The 20515-nt window shown below is 40.6% G+C and overlaps 1 protein-coding gene across 4 annotated transcripts in view; it reads left to right on the forward strand.

The window, feature by feature from the left end:
- Positions 1 to 17022, forward strand: part of WDR33 (WD repeat domain 33) — a 131422-nt gene extending 114400 nt beyond the window's left edge. For 2 of the 4 annotated variants that reach the window (XM_088479202.1, XM_088479203.1), the window contains exons 17-22: positions 69 to 174; positions 2494 to 2887; positions 11602 to 11765; positions 11958 to 12041; positions 15222 to 15428; positions 16545 to 17022. In XM_088479202.1, coding sequence (XP_088335328.1) covers positions 69 to 174; positions 2494 to 2887; positions 11602 to 11765; positions 11958 to 12041; positions 15222 to 15428; positions 16545 to 16747 — 1158 coding nt within the window. In that variant the 3' untranslated portion in view covers positions 16748 to 17022. The remainder of the gene's footprint in view (positions 1 to 68; positions 175 to 2493; positions 2888 to 11601; positions 11766 to 11957; positions 12042 to 15221; positions 15429 to 16544) is intronic. The other 2 variants (XM_088479205.1, XM_088479204.1) reach the window with 2 other exon arrangements.
- Positions 17023 to 20515: the final 3493 nt, after the last annotated feature.

The following is a 20515-nucleotide window of genomic DNA, read 5'->3' on the forward strand; positions in this document are numbered from 1 at the left end:
AGCGCAGTAGTGTAATTGTTCTGTTGGGACTTTTTCGCAAGCTCTTATTTGTTTTGCTTATTCTTCAGGGTGGCAAAGGCCAGGCCCCTCCTCCTCTATTACCTGGTCTAGGGGGACAGCAGAACTTGGCAGGACGTGCCCCAGCACTGAGCCAAGGACCCAGTCCTAACAAAGGTATAGTATATATTCTCTTGCAATTGTTGCAGTTTTCAATCACAGTAAAGCTGGGTACACACTGACCGATATATCGCCTGTCCGTTGAAGAGGCAATATATCTGTAGATCCTCGGCGGATGTGTACACACTATGAGGGGTATTCAATATGAAACGTTAACGTTTCATATCTGAGTTTTTACCTGCGTTAAAGTATCGGGCGCTCTCCCGCTTATCCCCGTATTCAATATAAAATTAACGAAAACGGGAAACTCCGAAGTTGGATTTGCGTAAAGTTACGAATTTTTCCTTAAAAAAAATTGTAAGACCCCTCTAAAGTTGTAAAAGCATGGGGGATCACTATGGGTACCTCCGTTTTAGCCTTTAATTGAAAGTTGGGGATTTAAATAGCCGCAGCAGGTGTTTTTTTTCCGACATTGAAGAAGTGATGCAGAAGAGCACTTAGGTTATTTTTTTCGTTTTTTTAAGTGGTCCCATCAAATTTGGGGTACATGAAAATGGGTACTAGCATATTTTTATGTCCCTAAAGTAAGTTTTTAAAAATTCTGCATTTGTGCACCTGCCGCTATAATTCTATTCTTCAAAATACCTGCCGCATACTTGCAGAATAGCCCTGAACCTATTTCCCTATTGTTAAACAATTTTTTCCCAATTTTTTTTTTTTTTCACCCCAATTTTCTCCCCAATTTTTAAATTAATTTTTTGGGGTGTCCCTATTTTTTTTTTAAACTTTTTTTGACACAGTTCTGTTTTAAATGTCATTCCCAGGGGTGCAGGCTATTTTTTTTAAGCCTGTACCCCTAAACCCCAATTCTGCACTTTTTTTCGACACCTATTCAATGGCGAAAAGTTATCCCTGTTTTTTATCAAAGACTTTTCAAAACTGCGATAAGTCTTTGAAATTGAATACGGTGTAAAAGTAAAACCAGCGATAATGACGTCATACCTCCAATATTACGATGTTTTCGCTCTCATATTGAATACCCCTGTATATGTCTGTGAATTACATCGTTCACAGACATAGCTGATCGGCCCTGCAACACAGCCGGTGCCGACATGTACAGCAGATAAATTGTTTCATCTGTGTGGCCGGCCGCACAATATGTCTGCAGCAGAAGTCATTTAATATGACGTCACCAGTGGGAGGTCATATTCAATTAGGTCTGCTGGCAAATATATTGCCCGAACGATTGTAAAGTGTTTATGCACTTGCCAATCGTTAAATAGTTGGCTAATGAAGCTCTAGAAAAGCATTGCACCTTACTGTGTGTTAGTCAATTTGTGTTCTTAATACAGAGTAAAAGTAATATATGGAAACTGTATACTCATTGTAACAGGTGGCCAATAAGATGCTGCCAGCGCCCTGTCTGCATGTAACCAGACAATGGGGTCTGTCCTTCACCAGCATGACCAGTCTCTCTGCAATAACTGCCTAGAATTCTCTAATACAGGCCATCAGTGTAACATGCATCAGTGCCAATTTTATTGTTCAGTTCTGAATTACTTAAGCTGGCCACACACTAGACCAACTTGCATCCAACCAGCCAACTTGTTGATTGGTTGGAATGAAAATCTGATAACGTATGGGAGTAAATGATGATCAGCTATTTGCTCATAAATGCCAGAAAACAGATGAAAATGGTCGTTCAGACAAGTTTGTTAAATGTTTGATCTAAATTATTTGTTCAAACAACAGTTTTGGTCCATTTTCCAGCATTTGGGAGCAAATTGCTGATTGTATTCCTTACCAGATTTTCATTCCAACCAATCAACAAGTTGGCTGGTTGGATGTAAGTTCTAGTGTGTGGCCAGCTTTACATTAAAAGTTGATGTCTTTCCCGCTGATTGATTGAATACATCTGCATTACAATCCCTTTATACTTGACAATGAGTTTCAAAGTGCGGATGGCATCATGCAGCAAAGCTCATCTCTAAAGCCACGTTGTTTGTTGCTGTGACTGTGCCATTGCGCGGGAAGGGACAATGCCATAATGAGACGATTCACTCTGAATTGCGTCATCGTGTTCCCAGACCACTAGCACCACTGGGGAAGTGGCCAGAATCTGAAGGGTTGGTCTATTCTCCCATGAGTGTGGGTGAGCTGCCCAAAAAAGCGTGTCTCGTCTGTATATTCCAGAAGAGTAAACAAGAGTTTTCCATCTATAACATGTTGTAAACTACTTCATATTACAGCATGTTTATAGGTGTATGTTTTGTGATATGACTTGTTTTGATTTTTGACACCTGTGTAATTTGACCTCTAAAGCTGCGGCATACATATCAGTAACATATTTCTTATCTGCTCCATGCTTTATTGCAGGTGAAATCCGTGGGACTACAAACCATCAGCCTGAGCGGAGACGTGAGCCAAGTCCATTCCGAGGTGGGCAGGAATGGATCGACTCTAGAGATAATAGAGGACCACCTGACAGAAGAGGTCCACACTCTGAGGTACATGAGAATCCTGAAGATTACCTTCAAGACGATCGATATGGAGCACGAGGACGTGAGTTTGATGGGAGAGGTGGAGGTCCTGCATTACAAGATGACAAGTGGAGGCGTGGTGGTTCTGGGCCCCAGTTTGCTCCCAATCACAGAGATTTTCCTGATCGAGATAGTAGAGATTCAAGTCGCTGGGAAGGCAGGAGACATCCTGAGGAGCAGTATGCTAGGGATCCTGAGGATCTGAGATTTCGGGGGCAGAGAGATGAAAAGTAAGTTGAATGGTTTGCAAGCAGTGAATATATTTAATAGAAAAAAAGGAACCATACAAAAGCCTGGTATAATAAATTCATTTGTGTTTTATACATACGAGGTATGTCTATAAAATAACGAGACACTGATTCCACCTAGTAAACAAAGCAGTCAGAACCGGTTCTAACTGCATACGTAGTAACCTTAAACTTATCTGAACCTGCATGACAAGCCGCAACACTCTGACGTTCAGTTGATTGTGAGTCGCCATTTAATTTGGTTGCGTTTTCTGTAGAGTGCCGAAAAAATGCTAAATTTAAAAGTTGATCAACGTGTCAATTAGAAATTTTTAGTAAGGATTGTTGTGTTGACATTCTGCAGCAACTTGATGCAGATCCAAACCTGTTTCATAAAGTAATCACTTGTGATGAGACCTGGATCTACCAGTACGATCCTGAAACCAAAAGACAGTCAGTGCACTGGAAAACACTGTTATCACCAAGAATGAAAAAAGCTTGTGAAAGCAAGTCAAAATTCAAAGCAATGCTCATTGTTTTTTTCGATATCAAGGGTGTAATTTGCAAGAATGGGTTCCAGAAGGCACAACAGGTAACCAGCATTATTATAAGGAAGTTTTAAAAAAGCTGAGAGAGAGAGTCAGAAAGAAACGGCCGCAACTGTGGGAAAATGGTTCCATTCTTCCATTCTTCACCAGGACAATGCGCCGGCTCACACAGCACTTTCTGTGAAGCAGTTTTGGACCGACAATCACATTACTACACTTGAACATCCTCCATAATCGCCCAATTTAGCACCATGCGACTTCTATCTTTTCCCAAAAGGTAAATCAGTGCTTAAAGGGCCACATTTTGAATCAGTTGATGCTGTAAAGAAGAAAACGGCAGATATGTTGAAACAACTAACAGAAACTGATTTGCTCCATGCCTCCGACCAGTGGAAAACTACAGCGATGTATTAGTGCAAATGGGGAGTATATTGAAGGGGACAAACATAAAATTTGTAATACCAATAAATAAAGATGAGTTATTTAATCAGTCTTGTTATTTAATAGACACACCTCGTATACGTAGTTAAACATATAGGGGGAGATTTATCAATCTAAAGCCGCATATCCCCTCCATGAGCGATGTCGTGTAGTGTGTCCCGGCAGTGAGCACACACACTGAATATCATTCACGATATTGTTCAGTGCCGGCACCCTCCCTCATTCCTGAACCTGCACAACCTGATGATATCGTCCGGTTGGACAGCAGGTTTGGGCAATGAGCGACGTCGTCAACGTCCAGCGGGAGTGCGCATCGCTGGTAGTTGACGGCCTATCCACTGGATGATGTAATGAACGATGACTAAATCGTTCATTATACGCGGCATAAGTGGAGAAGTTGTTCGTAGAAACCAATCAGCTTTTAACTGTCATTTTTCTAGCACAGCCTATAATATTAGTTAGGAGCTGATTGGTACTTTATCTCTCTCCACTATATCTCTCCAAGATTTTATAAATCTCCCCCATATTTAGTTAGATGATCAGATAGCAGGTTCTGTATTTAATAAAGAAATTGACGTCCATTCCTGAAAAATGTATATAAATCCAAATGTAATAATATTGTATCTAAAAGCATACACAGGCATGCTTTATAAAGAATAACAATTGTGTTTGCACCATAATAAAGGTATTGGAGCTATTGATAGTATATGAAGAACATACAAAATCCTTCCTAAATGTTGCTTAGTAGAAAACCTCCAATTATCCACTTGTGAACCATGTTTTTAGGGTCTTGCAGAGGAACTTGCAAGCAGTAACTTAGCAGGAGCTGGGGGACAAATCAGGACCAAATAAAGATTTTGTGCCTCTGAATTAGAGTGCCCACTAATATCTGAGTGCTCTTCTGTATGTTCCACTGGACTTAGTAATTATTGCCCATTGTTTTCATTATCAACCGGATGAACAATATTTGATTATTTTTTTTTATTTAAAACTCATTTCCTCTACCACCCAATCTGGGGGAAACTTTTAGAGACAGGGTTTAGAGAAGATGGCAAGGAGCAGGTACAACTAGAACTACAGGGCTCAGTGTGTACAGGGAGCTGGACATTAGATTTTAGTTAGAAAAAGGCTACCTAGGAATCTTTGCTGCAAGTGCCGCTCTATTTTACAATTCCAGAAGCGTCACGTGGTCACTAGTCAAGTGTTCAGTGTTCCGGACCTTACAAGACTGCTTCGGCTGCACCTCGCCCTGGGATTCCTGGCCACAGCCTACTCCAGGTAATGCTGGGCTGCTGCGGCCTCTCCCTTGAGAAGAAATTGCAGGAAGCCATTCAAAGAATTCTGTGCAAAGTGTTTTTGTAGGCTTGTGACTCAATATTTCCCTGTCGATCATGATCTAATTACTGCTGTTTTGCCTTATTAGTCCCTTTTATACAGAAATGTAATGCATGTATTCTGACTGCTCAGCTATGTCAGGTTTGCATTTAATGTGGAGTGTTTTTTACCTTCAATTATTCTGCTCCCCCCCCACAGCACAGCTTTGCAATAAGTAACTATTTTTCCTTTTGGCTTGCTGCCAGTTAGTTTAGAACATACTTGCAGTCTAGTAATCTCCCTGATATCACCTTACCCCCATTATGAAGCTGATATATATATATATATATATATATCAGTATATTATATATATATATATATATATCAGATATCTACATTCAAATGGGATCATTAGTATAATTTCCCTGTATTGGCTATAAGGCACAATGATCCCTATGGCTATGTGCATTATCTAAAAAGTGTCAGTGTTTTCATCAACAAATAGATCTTATGAAGTGTTTTAGGGCTCGTTTACATTTAGATGTAAATCAGTTTTATGACACACCTCTCAGATGTAGCAGTACACGTCCACTTTATAGGTGTTGCTTTCATAATCTCCCTGAAAAGCTTTTTCAAAAGTAGGCAAGTACTGTATGGTTTAGAATCACCAGATAGCTCAGATTACAGTCAATCCTGAGTAGATGCTGTGATTGCAGATGAAACAAGCAGATGAGCTGTCAGTTTCAATTTGTGGTAACCTGTATGATCACCGGTCCTGTCTTATGGTGCATACACACAGTCAGATCTGTCAGATGAACGATTTTACCAACGATTTGAACGATTTCAGACAGTATTAAAAGGAATGAAATCGTCAAAATCTGACTGCAAACACAGACTATTGCCCTCATTCAGAGCCGTTCGCTATTTGCGTTCGTTCGTTCAAAAACAAGGGGTGGCTATGCAAATGATCCGTTCGCACATTGCAGTCTGTTCACACCTCTAAGTCTGAACGAGCGAGCGAAACATACGCTCGTTTATGTGATAAAAACGCCCCCTGGCCGCTCGCACCATACGTCATGTCCGCTATTTATTAGATTAATCGAGTACATCGAACAGGATATGAACTGCTCGCTATTCTTGTGGTTGGTTTTTTCAACCGCTATTTTGCGAGCAGTTCTGAGTTAAAAAAAACCAAGTGACGTGGTCATTGACGCTGCTGTATTAATTATGCACACCCATAAAACGCCCGTTTTGACCTTTTGGCACGCCTGCGTTCGGATCTCCACTCCCCGTTTTCAAGCACCTTCCCCTGTTACCACCCACATACGCCTCATTCTGTCACTCAAAATAGCAGGCACTCGCTATATTGCGTACAAATGATTTTCGGCCGCACTGACTGGTTCGCGCATGCGTACTAAAAACCGTACGCATGCGCAGATGTGCGAACATCGCTCGGAACGAGCGTACTGCCGCTAGCGAGTGGCTCTGAATGAGGGCCTATGTCAGATATCGTTATCTGACATGCAGGAACGCTCATCGTTGCAGGCCCACATGTCAGATTTTCTTTTAGATATGAATGATTGAACGATTTTTTAAATAGTTATCACAAAATCTGACCGTGTGTATGCACCATTACTCGGTTCAGTTCAGGCCAGAGTTGATACTATTATATAACATCATACTGCTGGCTATAGTCATCCAGTACATACTTGCTACTCTCACGGAACGTCCGGGAGGCTCCCAAAAATCAAGTGACGCTCCGGCTTCCCGGAAGAGTGGGCAAGTCTCCCGGTGCCGACCCCTGCCCACCCACACCGATCACAAATGGGGCCCCAATGATGCGATCAGCGCTGAATTGCGTCATCGTAGCAATGCCCCCACTTTACAATGCTGATAATATATAGCGGGGTATCATGGCTACAATGACGCAATAATGTCGGCACGCCATCCGCACCGCCCATCTATGACACCACACCCCCCACTATTTCACTGCTGTGCAAATCTGGCTGCCCTTTACTGGAGGGAAAAGCCAGAATGTCAGTATGATTCAGTATGCGATTTACACTTGGGACTTTATCATACACATCGCATGGGTCTCTTAAGCCAAGGATGTACTGTTTTTCTTATCTGAGCAAATAGACGTTATCTGAGTGACCAGACGTTCTCTGGTATACATAGTATGTGTAATACATAATAGATATACCACTCTCGGTGTGCGGTCGTGCTCGTATTTATGCACCACTCCAAGCATACTTGCCTACTTTTGAAAACTAGCTTAAGGGCGATCATAGTTAGCAGTTAAATGTGCCGTATGAAACGCAGCGCACCTTTGAGGGGGCATGTCATGCTCTGCCTAAAGGTTGTGTCTTGCTCCACTCAGGGGAAAGTGAAAATTAAAGTACCAAGTACAGCATTCTGCAACAGGGGATTGCATATACTTGCCTACTTTTGAAAAAGCATTTCAGGGAGATTGTGAAAGCAGCACCTATGAGCACGTGTTACAGTGGGCGTGTACTGATAAATCTGAGGGGCGTGTCCTAAACCTGACTTACATCCTAATGTAAACCAGCCCAAAAGCAGTCAGTAAGATCTGTTTGTTGATGAAAACACACTGATACTTTTCAGAAATTCATAGGGATCATTGTGCCTTAAAATAACCAATGCAAGGAAATGACACTAATGATCCCATTGGAATGTATATATCTCTGTTTTTTAATAGAACAGCTTCATAATGGGGGTAAGGATGAAATGAGGGAGATTGCTAGACTCTTCAGGGAGTCAGGGAGATTGCTACTATTTCAGGGAGTCTCCCTGACAATGAGGGAGAGTTGGCAAGTATGGGTTTGCATATGGAGGCATATCCAGTTACAAAAAAACTCTAATTGATGTGATCATTGGCATTGCGTCTCAGGCAGAATCAGCCCCAATATGTGACACTGGCTGACTCAACCGAAATGAGTCATCTGACAAACAGTATACAATGTAAAAAATATGAATGCAAGGCGGATCAGGCACATAGCTGGGAGGATGCTAAAGCTGGGTACACACTGAGCGATGTGCACCCAGCCGATATGTCAGCCCAATAGGCCAAAATATTGGATCCTGGGTAGACATTAGAACTATGTAATGAATGACAGACCGGCCCCTTGTTCTGTCCTTCAGTAACATTCATGGAACCACAAGCGATATCGTCAGGTTTGTGCAGCACATCAAACATGGATGATATCACATGCAACCGCGGGAGCGTGCATACACACTGCACAATATGTTGTTAAGATTTGGCCAAATTCAAATGGGATCATTAGTCTCAGTGCACGTAGCTGTGGAAAAATAACCAATGTCTAAACTGGAGGCAATAAAGCGATGCCGAGGATCCTAATGGAGGACGGGGAGAACATATCCGCCAGAGTCTTAATACCCTCACAAAGCCAGTAGGAGATGTGGAGGTTTGGTAACATCAAATTAAGAGCTTTAGAAACACATTTCTAGTAGGGAGGGCAAAATCAAAATGTAGCGGGGAGCTAAGCGTCCCGGGCTCTGTGTATCCAAGACGACCGGCGGAAACAGGAATGGTTCTAACGGAGCCGACTGGGAGACCAGAGAAGGTCTGGCAAGCGAAAGCCAGAAGTGAGGGCATATTCCAGGTCTACCCATGGCTTCGAGTGGGGAAGAAGAAACCAATCACTCATTTGGGAGAGTAAGGCTGCCTTATGTATCGAACTAGGTCAGGAAGATTTAAGCGGCCTTGCTGCTTAGAGCGGACCATATGATTAAGCGCTGTACGATAAGTCTTCCACAGAAGTCAAAATATTAATCACAGGCTTTAACATTACACTCCTAGGGAGAACGTAGGAATCAGTTTTGGTGAAAAAAGCCTCTGTTATAGCCTCCTTAATATACTCTCCCCCCTAAGGGTTGTCTGATTAAAATATACATCTATATTAGGGCAGAGTCAAACAAATGAAAGAGAAACACTGCATATGGAGACGTCCTACCTGCTTACATTGTTTTTATTTATAAGCCGCCTTGGAGTCCAGTATTAATATTTTGTGCTGAATGATAATGTATGTGATATAGCAGATGATCGCATTCATATTTTAAACTTCTTCTTATGACTGAAACCTCAGGAAATGTGCAGAAAATGATTCACCTGCCACCAATATTTGCTTTATATAGCCATTTAATTCCTCTGCTGCTGATAACATGCAAAAAAAGACAGCAGTTTAGGTACTATGCTATGATGACCAAACTAAATTTTGGAAGTTGGAAAGCTGTTTGGCTGTATACCCTAGAGCGGCTCCTGCAGAACCCCTTTGGAAGCAGCCAGACAGAGTGCACTGTGTGTGTTGAGGGCTCTATTCTAGTCATTTGAGTAAGTATAACTTGGTGGCATCCCTTTTGAAGCCCGCACTGGTTTCAGTGTCAGGTTTTCTGGTTGGATACTGACATCAGTCGGTGTTGTTCTTCGGTGCCAGTTTTGCCTTTATGATGACAGCTTTTTATTCTGTGATAAACTTCTCAGCTGCGCTCGCACTTGTCTCTGTCAGGAGCTTGTCTTGTTCTTGATGAAAGACTGAGTGGTCTTTTTTCCTAGAGGTTCAGATTTCCGTGCATGGTTTGGAGGGTGGTCCGCTGCACACTATTTTCGCACCTGAGATGCGTTATTGCAGTTTGGGGTCTTATGATTGAGCCACCCTGAGGTCTCCTTCTCGTGGGAAAAATTTCTATGGTGGAGATACTTTTATTCTTTGATTTGCTTTGATCAGGTTCATTGATTGAGGCCCAGCTTCTACCGAGTAGTAGCTTTGTTGGACCCCTAGCGGTCCACTCTGTTTTTCAGGCTACTAACACTTTTCTTCCTTTGGAATGCTGCTTACTCTGCTTCCTTTCCTGTTGCGGGTTTCCTTGGATCCCTTGTTTGACAACTTCTTGGACAGACTGGCCTGGTTTCCTTCTGTACAGTCTATCAGGTATGGCGTGGGCCCTATTTGACACTTGGGCCTTGACACTGTGTTGACAGTTTTGCAGGGGGCTTGCTTTTGTTTCTTTAATCTTTTTTGCAGGTTCTCTTCTGGCAATTATTCTTCTGATCATTCTCTTGGAGTCTGCCAGCTTCCAGGTGTTTCATGCACTCATGTCTTGCTGCTGTTTTTTCCAGCAAGCTTCTCTTCTTTCACTGGGCTGGTGTTAGTTCTATTAGGACTCTCCTGTAGTGCAGGTTCTTGAGTGGGAAGAAATGAGGTTTCAGTCTGATTGTGGTGCAAGGCCGTCACCTGGTCCTCTGTACTCACTTCCTTTTAGGCTTTAGATTACATTCATGGTTCCTGAGCCTTAACTCCACCAATTGGCGTACAGTTTTAACAATGGATTTGCCAGGCTGTATTCCCCACCACCACCACCCTTTATTATCTTGCTTTTGGGCAACCCACAGTCTCTAGTAGTGTCCCCCAGATGGATTAAAAGGAATGGATTTTACGGTAAGTACAATTTTTTTAATTTTTTAGTTAAATTTTGCAGCTTTACATGTTTGAAGGTTTTCTGGATTTTGTATGAATCAATAGCTCCAAAAGGACATTTATCATTTTTATACAATGTTTTTATTTATATTGCATGTATGTATGTTTTTAAATGTGATATTCAAGTTGGATGTATATTTTTTCAAAATATTGGGGTAAATTCCTTTATTGAACAAATTTGTTAACAACATATTTTTTTATTGTTTTTCTAACTAAATTCTATACCAACTCTTTGCACGGTTTCTTTTTTTTTTTATTTTGTTTTGTGGTTCTAAGCAACAAAACGTTTTTGGTTACACAAATTGACTGGTATACTCTTTTGTTTTTCTTAGGCAGTGAATATATGTTAGACTGAGCTATAAAACTGTCAGTCTTATGTGTTTTCATATATTTTGCTGCTCTGAAGTAACACAACGTAATGTGAACCACTTTTTTAAATGTGCTGAGAAAAATGTGCTGTAAGCCATAACAACTAGTCAAAGTCTGCAATGTTTATAGAGCTCTTTAAAAAATGGCGGACCTGGTTGCTTTGGGTTAAGGCACCTTTTTCTTCTGCTTCGGATTTGATTTGTTCTTTACACTCAATACCAATTGTAGCTTGGCTATACAACTGATTAAAGTCACAAGAAAGTTCTTCAAGGTCTTAAAGCCAAGCATGGGGGATATTCTTTGCTGATTTCACAAAATCATTAAATATATGTATTAATATTTTAAATACAGATTTCTGACTATGGTATGAAATGTTTGATGTATAACACTTTAAACACCACAGTTGCCCCTTCCTAATGGTTTTATTGGGCCCTGGGAACCTCTGACACTGATTTTTAGTCACCATATTAATTTTTTTTTTTAAATTATTTTGTGTCGCTACACTGCTTGCTTTCATGCTTCAATTTAGTTTCCGTAGGACTGGTCCCCCAAGGCACGAAGGTCGTGGTGCCAGAGGAAGGGAAGGATTCCCCAATTCAGATGAATTTGGTCCTGATGAGAGCTTTGATTTAAAGGATGAATCCGGTAGAGGGCGAGATGCTGGCAGGGGACGTGGTCGTGGTTCCCAGAGAGGTGAGATATAGTGAAACACATTTGTCTATGATTACAGGCACTTCTTTAGCATCTTGTGATGCATGAGCTCCTTACCTTTAAACTAAATAAATATTAGCTACAATTTTTCTAAGGAATTTTCATATAGCAGCATGATACTAGGATATTAGTAATTCCTTAAGAGTAGCTTTTGATGCTATGTGTATTGTCAAGCAGAAGCAAGGAAAGGCCTTCTTCCCACTCCGGATCAGTTCTCTAGTTCAGATCGCGGACCTAACCATCCGTCCCGGGATCCAGGTAAATTTTTCTCTTTATCTCTGTCCATTTTATTGTTTTGGGGATGTTCTGATTTTTACTGTGAATTTAAAATAATCACTCAAGCTGTATTGATCTGATTATTACTTTTGCTTTATCACTGTTGGGTTGATAAACTGGCTTTCCTTTTATACGCTTTAGCAAACCTTTCATCTATATAATAATCTCCTAAAGTCTGTCCCATCTCCTGCATTCATGTGCCACCGGAAACAAGTAAGTATGCAGCCGTGAGAGGTCGGGGCTGCAACGGGCAGGAGAGCAGGCTTGGCGTGACTAAGTGGGACAGAACCTCGGACAGAGAGTGGGACAGCGGGATGTTGTGTAGTAGCGGTCAGAGAAGGGTCGGGATGGAACAGAGCAAGGGGCTGGATGGAGTGGAGCAGCAGACAGAGGGGGGTATGGCGGGATAGAGTCGGGGATGGGGCGTAGCAGCATGCAGATTGAACTGACCCCGCATATGTCTGGTCCCTTTACTAGTATTTAAATACTTTTTGTTTTCCTTTTAGTACAATAATAATTTGGAGATCTTCTCTTTCATGTTACAAGTACATTATAGCTAGGGATGTGCAGGCTCGGATAGGTTCGAATTTGCACGCCGAGTTCGGATTTTTCCCTTCAAAAAACGGGTCTCAGAAAGAGGCAAAACGTCATCCGAACTCGGCGTGTAAATTCGAACCTATCCGAGCACATCTCCAATTATAACATGTGAAGTTAGGTATTAGCAAGACACCACATTTAAAATTTTATGGATAGCCCCGTGTGACCTTCCCAAAGCAATGTAACTGGTCCCATGCCCTGAAGTTGAGATATTTTCTTGTATGCACCTTTTTATTATTATCTTTCATTTATATGATGACACCAAGTGTATGTAGCACTGTACAGGGAAAAATTTACACTGAAACGCAATCAAATTAATATAAAAAGGTACAAACAGTCCAAGTGCAGAAGAAGACAAACCTCATTATTTACCTCCCTACAAAATATTGTCCTTGGTTATTAATCAAGTTGATCAACATGGGGAAACAAACTGGGTGTTAGCTATGGCTACTGGGATCTCCTTTTTCTAATATTTCTAAAAAGAAAATGCACTGGCAATTCAGATTAACTACATATATTATGTCAAATCATATGAATCACAAACAGCTCTAGGACAGTAAATATAATACTTATGAAGTATTAGGAAAGTGCAGTTCAACTAGTAGGAATAAAATTACATGTAGTCAATTTATTAAAATATTTCACTTAAGACCGTTTAATACCACATATATAAAAAAAAGTGACAGAAAACACATGCAGCTAATACTTAGACTGTATTAATTTCTAAAAAGCTGAATTGGCAATATAGTCATCAGCCTGCATCATTAATTATTAGTAAACACACACAATCAAAATTGTTAATAAAGCATATAACCGGCACTCCAGAGCTATAAATGAGGCAAGCTTCTCACTAATTGGATGGAGATGATTAACAAATAACTTCTTTTAGGTTGATTATCCAATGTTAGTTCAAGCATTCTCATATGTCAGTTAGATGTTAAAATCCTTTTTTATGCTGAACATATACAGTCCAGAACAGTTTGTAGCTGTTAATAAGCCAAAGCATATCAGTTTATTATACTTCTTTATTTTCTTCTAAAACCTTTCTATATTTATTTATTAAACTGATTTAGATTTTTTTGTATCTATTTTATTGAGGGGAATTTGAATAGAATTCTCCCCTTTTTAGGAGATGCTTTGTCTGAAGAGAGAAGTTAATTATAATTTATATGTGGTTCTGCGCCTGAATTATTGTGTGTGTGTGTGTGTGTGTGTATCTTATTATATATATATATATAATTTTTTTATTTATTTTAATAAGCCAAAGCATCTCACAAATTCAATGGAGATAATTAGTAATAGACTTCTTTAGGCCTTGTTATAGAGTGTTAGTACAAGCAGTCTCACATGCCATATGTGGCAGTCCGCTGTTAAGCTTCTCCTATATTAAGATAATGCAGTCAGGAGTGGCTTGCAAGCCCAAAGTTCTTTTTTACGTCCTGCTGCTGACATTTTTCATTTTGCAACCCAATTGGAGGAGACGTTGCAATGATGAGTGCTTAGTTTTCTGGACATGAGGGTTCTCAGCGATTTCTTTCAGGTATATGCAGCCTCTCCCAAGATAATAGGGGTGACGCGTTTCTCTGCCTAAAGTACCACCATCAGCTTCCTCAGTCTGGTGATTAAACTGTGTGGTATTAAACTGTCTTAAGTGAATTATTTTATTAAATTGGCTACATGTAATTTTTTTCCTACTAGTTGAACCGTGCTTTCCTTCTTTGTCTAGTACTTTATATGCATGTTCATTCTTCAGTGTTATATTCATTGTTTCATAGAAGGTCGACAGTGCCGCCTGGGGAGTTGCAGTTCAACTAATTTCATTGCCACAAGCGCCCTTAGGTCTTGTGGTATTTTTGAGCTCCAGGACAGGTTTTCATATATGTCTGATATGTTATGAGGAGAAGCCATGTTGTGGAGACGAGTGGTCTGTCCTTCCACATACGTACAATCCGTTTAAAATAGGTACATGCACAAAGTCCTTTCATTTCTATTGTGCTGAGATAGACCAAGAAAAGGCTGTGAGACATAGGACTGCGTAACCCGTAACCTTTGTGTTGAATTGTGAAGTCTGATAAAGCCAAAACATCAGCTTAATAGTTTAGAGATTTAAAGAAATGTACCCTCGGCACATTATCCAATAGAAGAGAGAGTGAGTATAAATGGATTCCCACCGTCAGATTGTTATATATTGTCCCTTATAGTATTGCACTTAATATTACCACTGCACTGGTTCCTGATGTACATGGTACTTTGCAGGTATACTGGTGATTTTCAGAGCCTCTTCTAATTATGGTGAAGGTATGCAGCTGGGTTACATGTAAGCTTTCTAATACAATCGGGAATGAACTGTTCTCCTCGGACCATATTAATCATCCAGGCTGGCTGGCTGGCTTTCATGTTTAGTCAGCAACTTATCAGTGTTCCTTGCCACATCATATGTTTCTTAACAGTGCCATCATGTGTTTTACTAATGAAAGAAGTGTTGAATCCAAGCTTATTGCACATTGCTTTGTGTTTATTTTTGTCTGTTATCAGTTTGAGTATATGTTGTTTATATTACATCAGGTCCTGATCACTTCCAGGGCAGCCCTGGTAGGGACATTCCAACTCCAGACAGTCACTCACCAGCCAGCAGAGAACGTTCCTCCTCTTTGCAAGGTATGGACATGGCTTCTTTACCACCACGCAAGAGACCCTGGCATGATGGGCCTGGTACCCCTGACCACAGAGAGATGGATCCGTCAGGGGGCCCACCTGATGAACCTGGGAAAGGTGAATGTAAATTGTTGCCGTTCTTACTTGTATTTCAGAATAGCTTGGAGCATACATCTCCAACTTTTGGAATTTGGGTATCATCCGAGCATGGCCACGAGCACGGGTGTGGTCATGCATCACAGGGCATGGTCATGTTGGTGCACATGCCACTGACTCTGGGGTATGTCCATCGCATCTAAAGCACTGGGTCATCTAAAGACACCCCTTCAAGGCTGTGCACAGCTGCCACTGCTATAGTGGGACATGACTGCTCACTATCCTGGTATTTAGATAAAAGTAAAATTGATTCTGTCCCACCTAAATTGGGACAGTTGAATTAAGTCATTTAGGAATGGTGGTGGGGAATTATTCTATGTAGAAATTCACATAAAAGTAAGTTTCCGTTAATTCCTATTTATATTCTGCTACAGTATTGCCATGGATTTCAGACACCACCTATATGCTCTTTTCAATATAAACCCATCACATACAGTTGTAGCTGAGAGTTCATAATTAGGGCATCCAATTGCCCAGGACATCAGCGTTACAGTAACTAGAATATACTTTAGTATACAATCTTACTATAGTAGTTTACACTGTGCACACTGCAGGCAGTTACTCATTTAGGAAGCTGGTAACAACTACACCAATTCCTATGGGAACTGTTTTGATACAAACTGATGGAAATTTCCAGTCATTTGGAATCTAGATGTGGACATATTGGTCTCATTACCGAAGGCATACACTACAGGTTTGCATGCGTATTGGCTCTCTGATATGTTTTATTTCTGGCATAATATTGTTTAAGTGTATATTTATAATGTTAAACATGTACTTTTTTGTACAGTATTAAATGTACAGTATGTTTATTTTGTAGAACCGCAGTAGTTCTAATACTTGCATATAAATCGGTCTCTTATCTCCTCTTTCCATGGAAAGGGATTTGTATGACATCATTTGGGGGTATGATCAAATATGGTAAAGAGCAGAAAGTGTTAGCTTCCTAAGTTACAAACTATACTTTAGTGTCACAGATTTCTTAAATAAAAAACAAAAGGGTGAACTTTGCATTTCAATTGTATATTTATTGTAATCTCCTATAACTCCTCTCTTCTCCTCTCTGCCATGACACAGGACGTGAAATTTCAGCACCTTCATCCAGGTCACACAGACTGAGCCGTTCCAGCTCCCAAGAACAGGAGGATGGTCCCTCTAGGAGTACACGAGGCAACTGGGGCCGTGGGGGATCTGGAACAAACAGCAATATGAACTCTAATCAGTGGAGAGGGGGTTCTCGGGGTAGTGGAAGTAGCAGTGGAGGTGGGAGAAATCGATAAGATCACCCGAAAACATCTTTTCAAGTCCATATTGGACCAAATTTAATGGAACTTTTAGTGGATAGCATCAATGCCCTGTTTGTGGCTCTAAACATTTTATAAGAGCTGGGACACTGGAAGCATCGTCCGTGACTACTTCAGAGAACAAACAGATCAACCATATTTGTTTTGCTTCCTTTCTGTTAAGTTCTTTTTTCACTGGTGTTGAAGTCCACGCAACTATCACTGCCCGTCCTCAGGAGATGGGAGTTATAAACAAATCTTTGTGTACAGTTTGTCAGTAATTGAGTTGTTGCATTTATTTTGTATGAAATGCTGAATGTAATATGTTCCACAAATAACCGGGGGACAAAAGAAAATCTGCTGAAACCTATTTAAAATTTTTGGGATGAAAGATGGAATGTTTGTGTGTACATGTATATATCCCAACACAGTGTTATAATTGTAATTTGAGTATGGATGGGTTCTGGTAAAGAGCAGTTACTTTCATGATTTGATGGTCTGCCTGATACAAACGACTGAACAGAAACACTTACACAGTATAGAAGAATATAGAAGTATAGAAGAATGTGATGGATGAATAACTGCATATTTATATAACTGGTTATTTCCCCAGCATTAGCCAAAGGAGATGTGGGATTTGCCTGACTGGCAGGTTATTTCTCCCTAAATGCTTATTATCGTATTTCAGGTCTTATATAATTGTATATTATTTTTTTTTGCAGTTTATAGAAGGTCTCTTCAATACAGTTGCTTTTGCTGAGCTGTAAGAGACCTCTTCGTACATCGCAGTCTTTTGCCAGCTTCTAGTAATGAAAGGGAGGTCACTATTAGGGACACTACGGTCTGCTACAAGGAAGGTGGCAGGTTAGGAGGTGTGGGCTTTTACAGTTCACTTTCCCTTTTCAACCAGTTATTGTGACTCTTACATTTTGTATTGTTTGCTCTGACCAATGTTAGAGGCCTAGATGTAAATTTACTAAGCAGTGCTATTCAAAACCACTGCATTTTGTATTTAATATTAATGCCCCATTAAATCCACGGGTTTGAAACCGCCAAAGATTGGGGGGGTCAGGAAGGGTCTGTTACCTCTGCCCTACTATGGTAACTAAGATGCTAAATGAAACCTGCCCACAAGTCTCACTGATTGTGCATGTTTTCTGAGTCTTCTCCCAGAAGGACAAATTAGTATATAGATTCTGTGAGGAAATTCAGAAAACATGCATTGTTGGGTGAGACTCGAAGACAGTTATAAGTTTATTTGTTACAATTGGAGTTTGTTGACATCAGACCTCCAGTGCTTCCAACAGTTCATGTTTTTTCCTTAATAACAGGTGAAGTAATGCATTTATCTTGGATAGTAATTATTCCTCCTGTTGTCACAGCGAGAATCCTCCAAATATATGTTTATAAGTTGACTTGTTGCCCACAGTTTACAAATCTGCGTTATACAGCATTCCTCATGCTTCCAGTATTACTTTCAGCACTCATTCTGCATTCTTCAGCGAAAATCAAACTTTTCTATTGGCTTTTTGTCTACGTACAAGAGGCGCATTCCGTTAGCCACCAGGTTCCGTCCCCGCACCATGACATGCCGCTGGATTAGGCTATAGATAATTGGGATTTTCTTTTTCTCACACTCGTAAAGGTGCGAGCAAAAATTGGTGAAATTGTAACTACTGTAATACCCAGAAATGAGCAAAGCTGTACATCGCCAGAACCTCAACGCTGATTGCATCTTCTTACAGTTGAATATAGTCTGTTAATGATCCAGTTCTAGTGTCTGCGTGACAATTTAGAGGCTCTAAAATAATCGCTGCCCCGGGTTTCAGTAATGCAATATAATATATATATATGTGTGTGTGTGTATGTATATATATATATATATATATATATATTTATATATATATATATATTTTCCACACAAAAACATATGCTGTATTTGAGCACTTTCATTTTTTCCTGTTAGATTACAGAAAGCCACACTGTCACAGTACTCTGTTCTATTCTGTCTCTGGCATTGCCATGGACAGTGCAGTGTTGTACTACCTTTTATGGACTACATTATGTATCTCTTTGTCACTTTGCCACCAAATTTCTAAGGACAATTTTTATAAGCCAAGCTATTTCTGTGGCTACTAGGATTCCTAACATTAGTGGGCTCTTCCTCTACTTAAACTAACTTTATATACTCCTCCTGTGTCCATATTTATCTGTCTTTGTTTCACTTCATAAAACACTGCTCCCTTGCACTTTGTCAGTTATGTTTGTACTTGTTTTGTTTTCCCTGTCTCTTCTACATTATGAAGTAAAAATAGAAAGTCAAACATTAAATGCGAGTTCCTCAGAATATGTGATATCAGATCCCATGATCCCAGGATATCCTGGATAGATGAACTGTGATGTTGCAATTACTCCTAAGAGGTTCCAGGAAACTAGTAAACATTTAATAAACAAAAATATAAATATACAGAATGATATAATATCTAAAATGTTTTAGGAATATTAAAGGTCCCCAAAGCAGGGCTGCAACTAGGGGGGGCTAAAGGTGCACGTGCACCGGGCGCCGAATTTGAGGGGGTGCTGAAGGGCTGACTCAGCCCACGCAGACCCCGCTGTCCGCATGGAATCTGCTGGGAATGGCCTTCCAAAAATGTCCACCGCCTAGTATGAGATGGATGCTAGAGGTCCCACTGGACCACTAGTGTCTGTTAGGCCACCGCATAGCACATAGCATTCCCAGAAGTGCCGGGAGCGCTGGTGCTGCCGGGAGAAGATGCAGAAATCTGCATCTTCCATGAGACCCCTGGCAACAAGCAGGTAATTTAAAAGTAATTAGAAGCCTTACTGTGGGACATAAAATGGTGTCAGGGGCAAATATGTAAGTTTCACTTTGGTAATAGGCATTACAGTGTGTGGCATAATGTGTAATGGGCATTATGGTGTGTGGAATAATGTAAGTCACTATTCCAGGGACGTCTGACTAGTGCACTGCCTTATGGAGGAGCAAGGACAAAATCCAGGTACAGGAAGGGAGGGGGCCCAAAATACTGCCTTGGCCCGGGTGACAGATATCCTAGTTTCGGTCTTCTCCAAAGCAATGAATCAATAACAATAAATAGATATACTCGTAAGGTGCATACGCACTAGACGATATGCTCCCTGAGCGATATCGTCTAATGTGTCCCCGGCAGCATGTGCTCAATGTCGTTCATGACATTGAGCACACCCGCTGAATGATATCATTAATGATATCGTTCAGCGCCGGGCTCTCTTCCCCCATTCCCGAACATGCAGCAACCTGACGACATCGTCAGATTGTGCTGCATGTTCAGGCGATGGACAATGTCGGAAACGACCAGCGGGAGTGTGCAACACTGGTCGTTTCCGACATAAAAGTGCACGATTTGTGCACAATTAGTGAGCAACTGCACGATTACGATGTCGTAATCGTGCAGTCGCTCAGTAATATCGCCCAGTGTGTACCCACCATAAGTCCTGGAGGAGATGTTACCTGTCATTTTTGGCTAAATCTTAGATGTAAATGTTTGTGTAATTGATGGGGTCAAGTAACTACTGAGAAGGTTTACATTTACCGCTTGTCACAATATTCATCCTTCTAATGACGGGCAATTCTCTAATAGTATTCTACATTACAATAGTAACATTAAAGTATAATTTTAATTAAAGTGCAGATATAGATTTATATATATATATATATATATATATATATATATATATATACACACACACACATAAGGTTTTGGG

Source organism: Taudactylus pleione, unplaced genomic scaffold (assembly GCF_031769625.1).
Source record: "Taudactylus pleione unplaced genomic scaffold, aTauple2 ptg000229l, whole genome shotgun sequence".
NCBI classification, from domain to species: domain Eukaryota; kingdom Metazoa; phylum Chordata; class Amphibia; order Anura; family Myobatrachidae; genus Taudactylus; species Taudactylus pleione.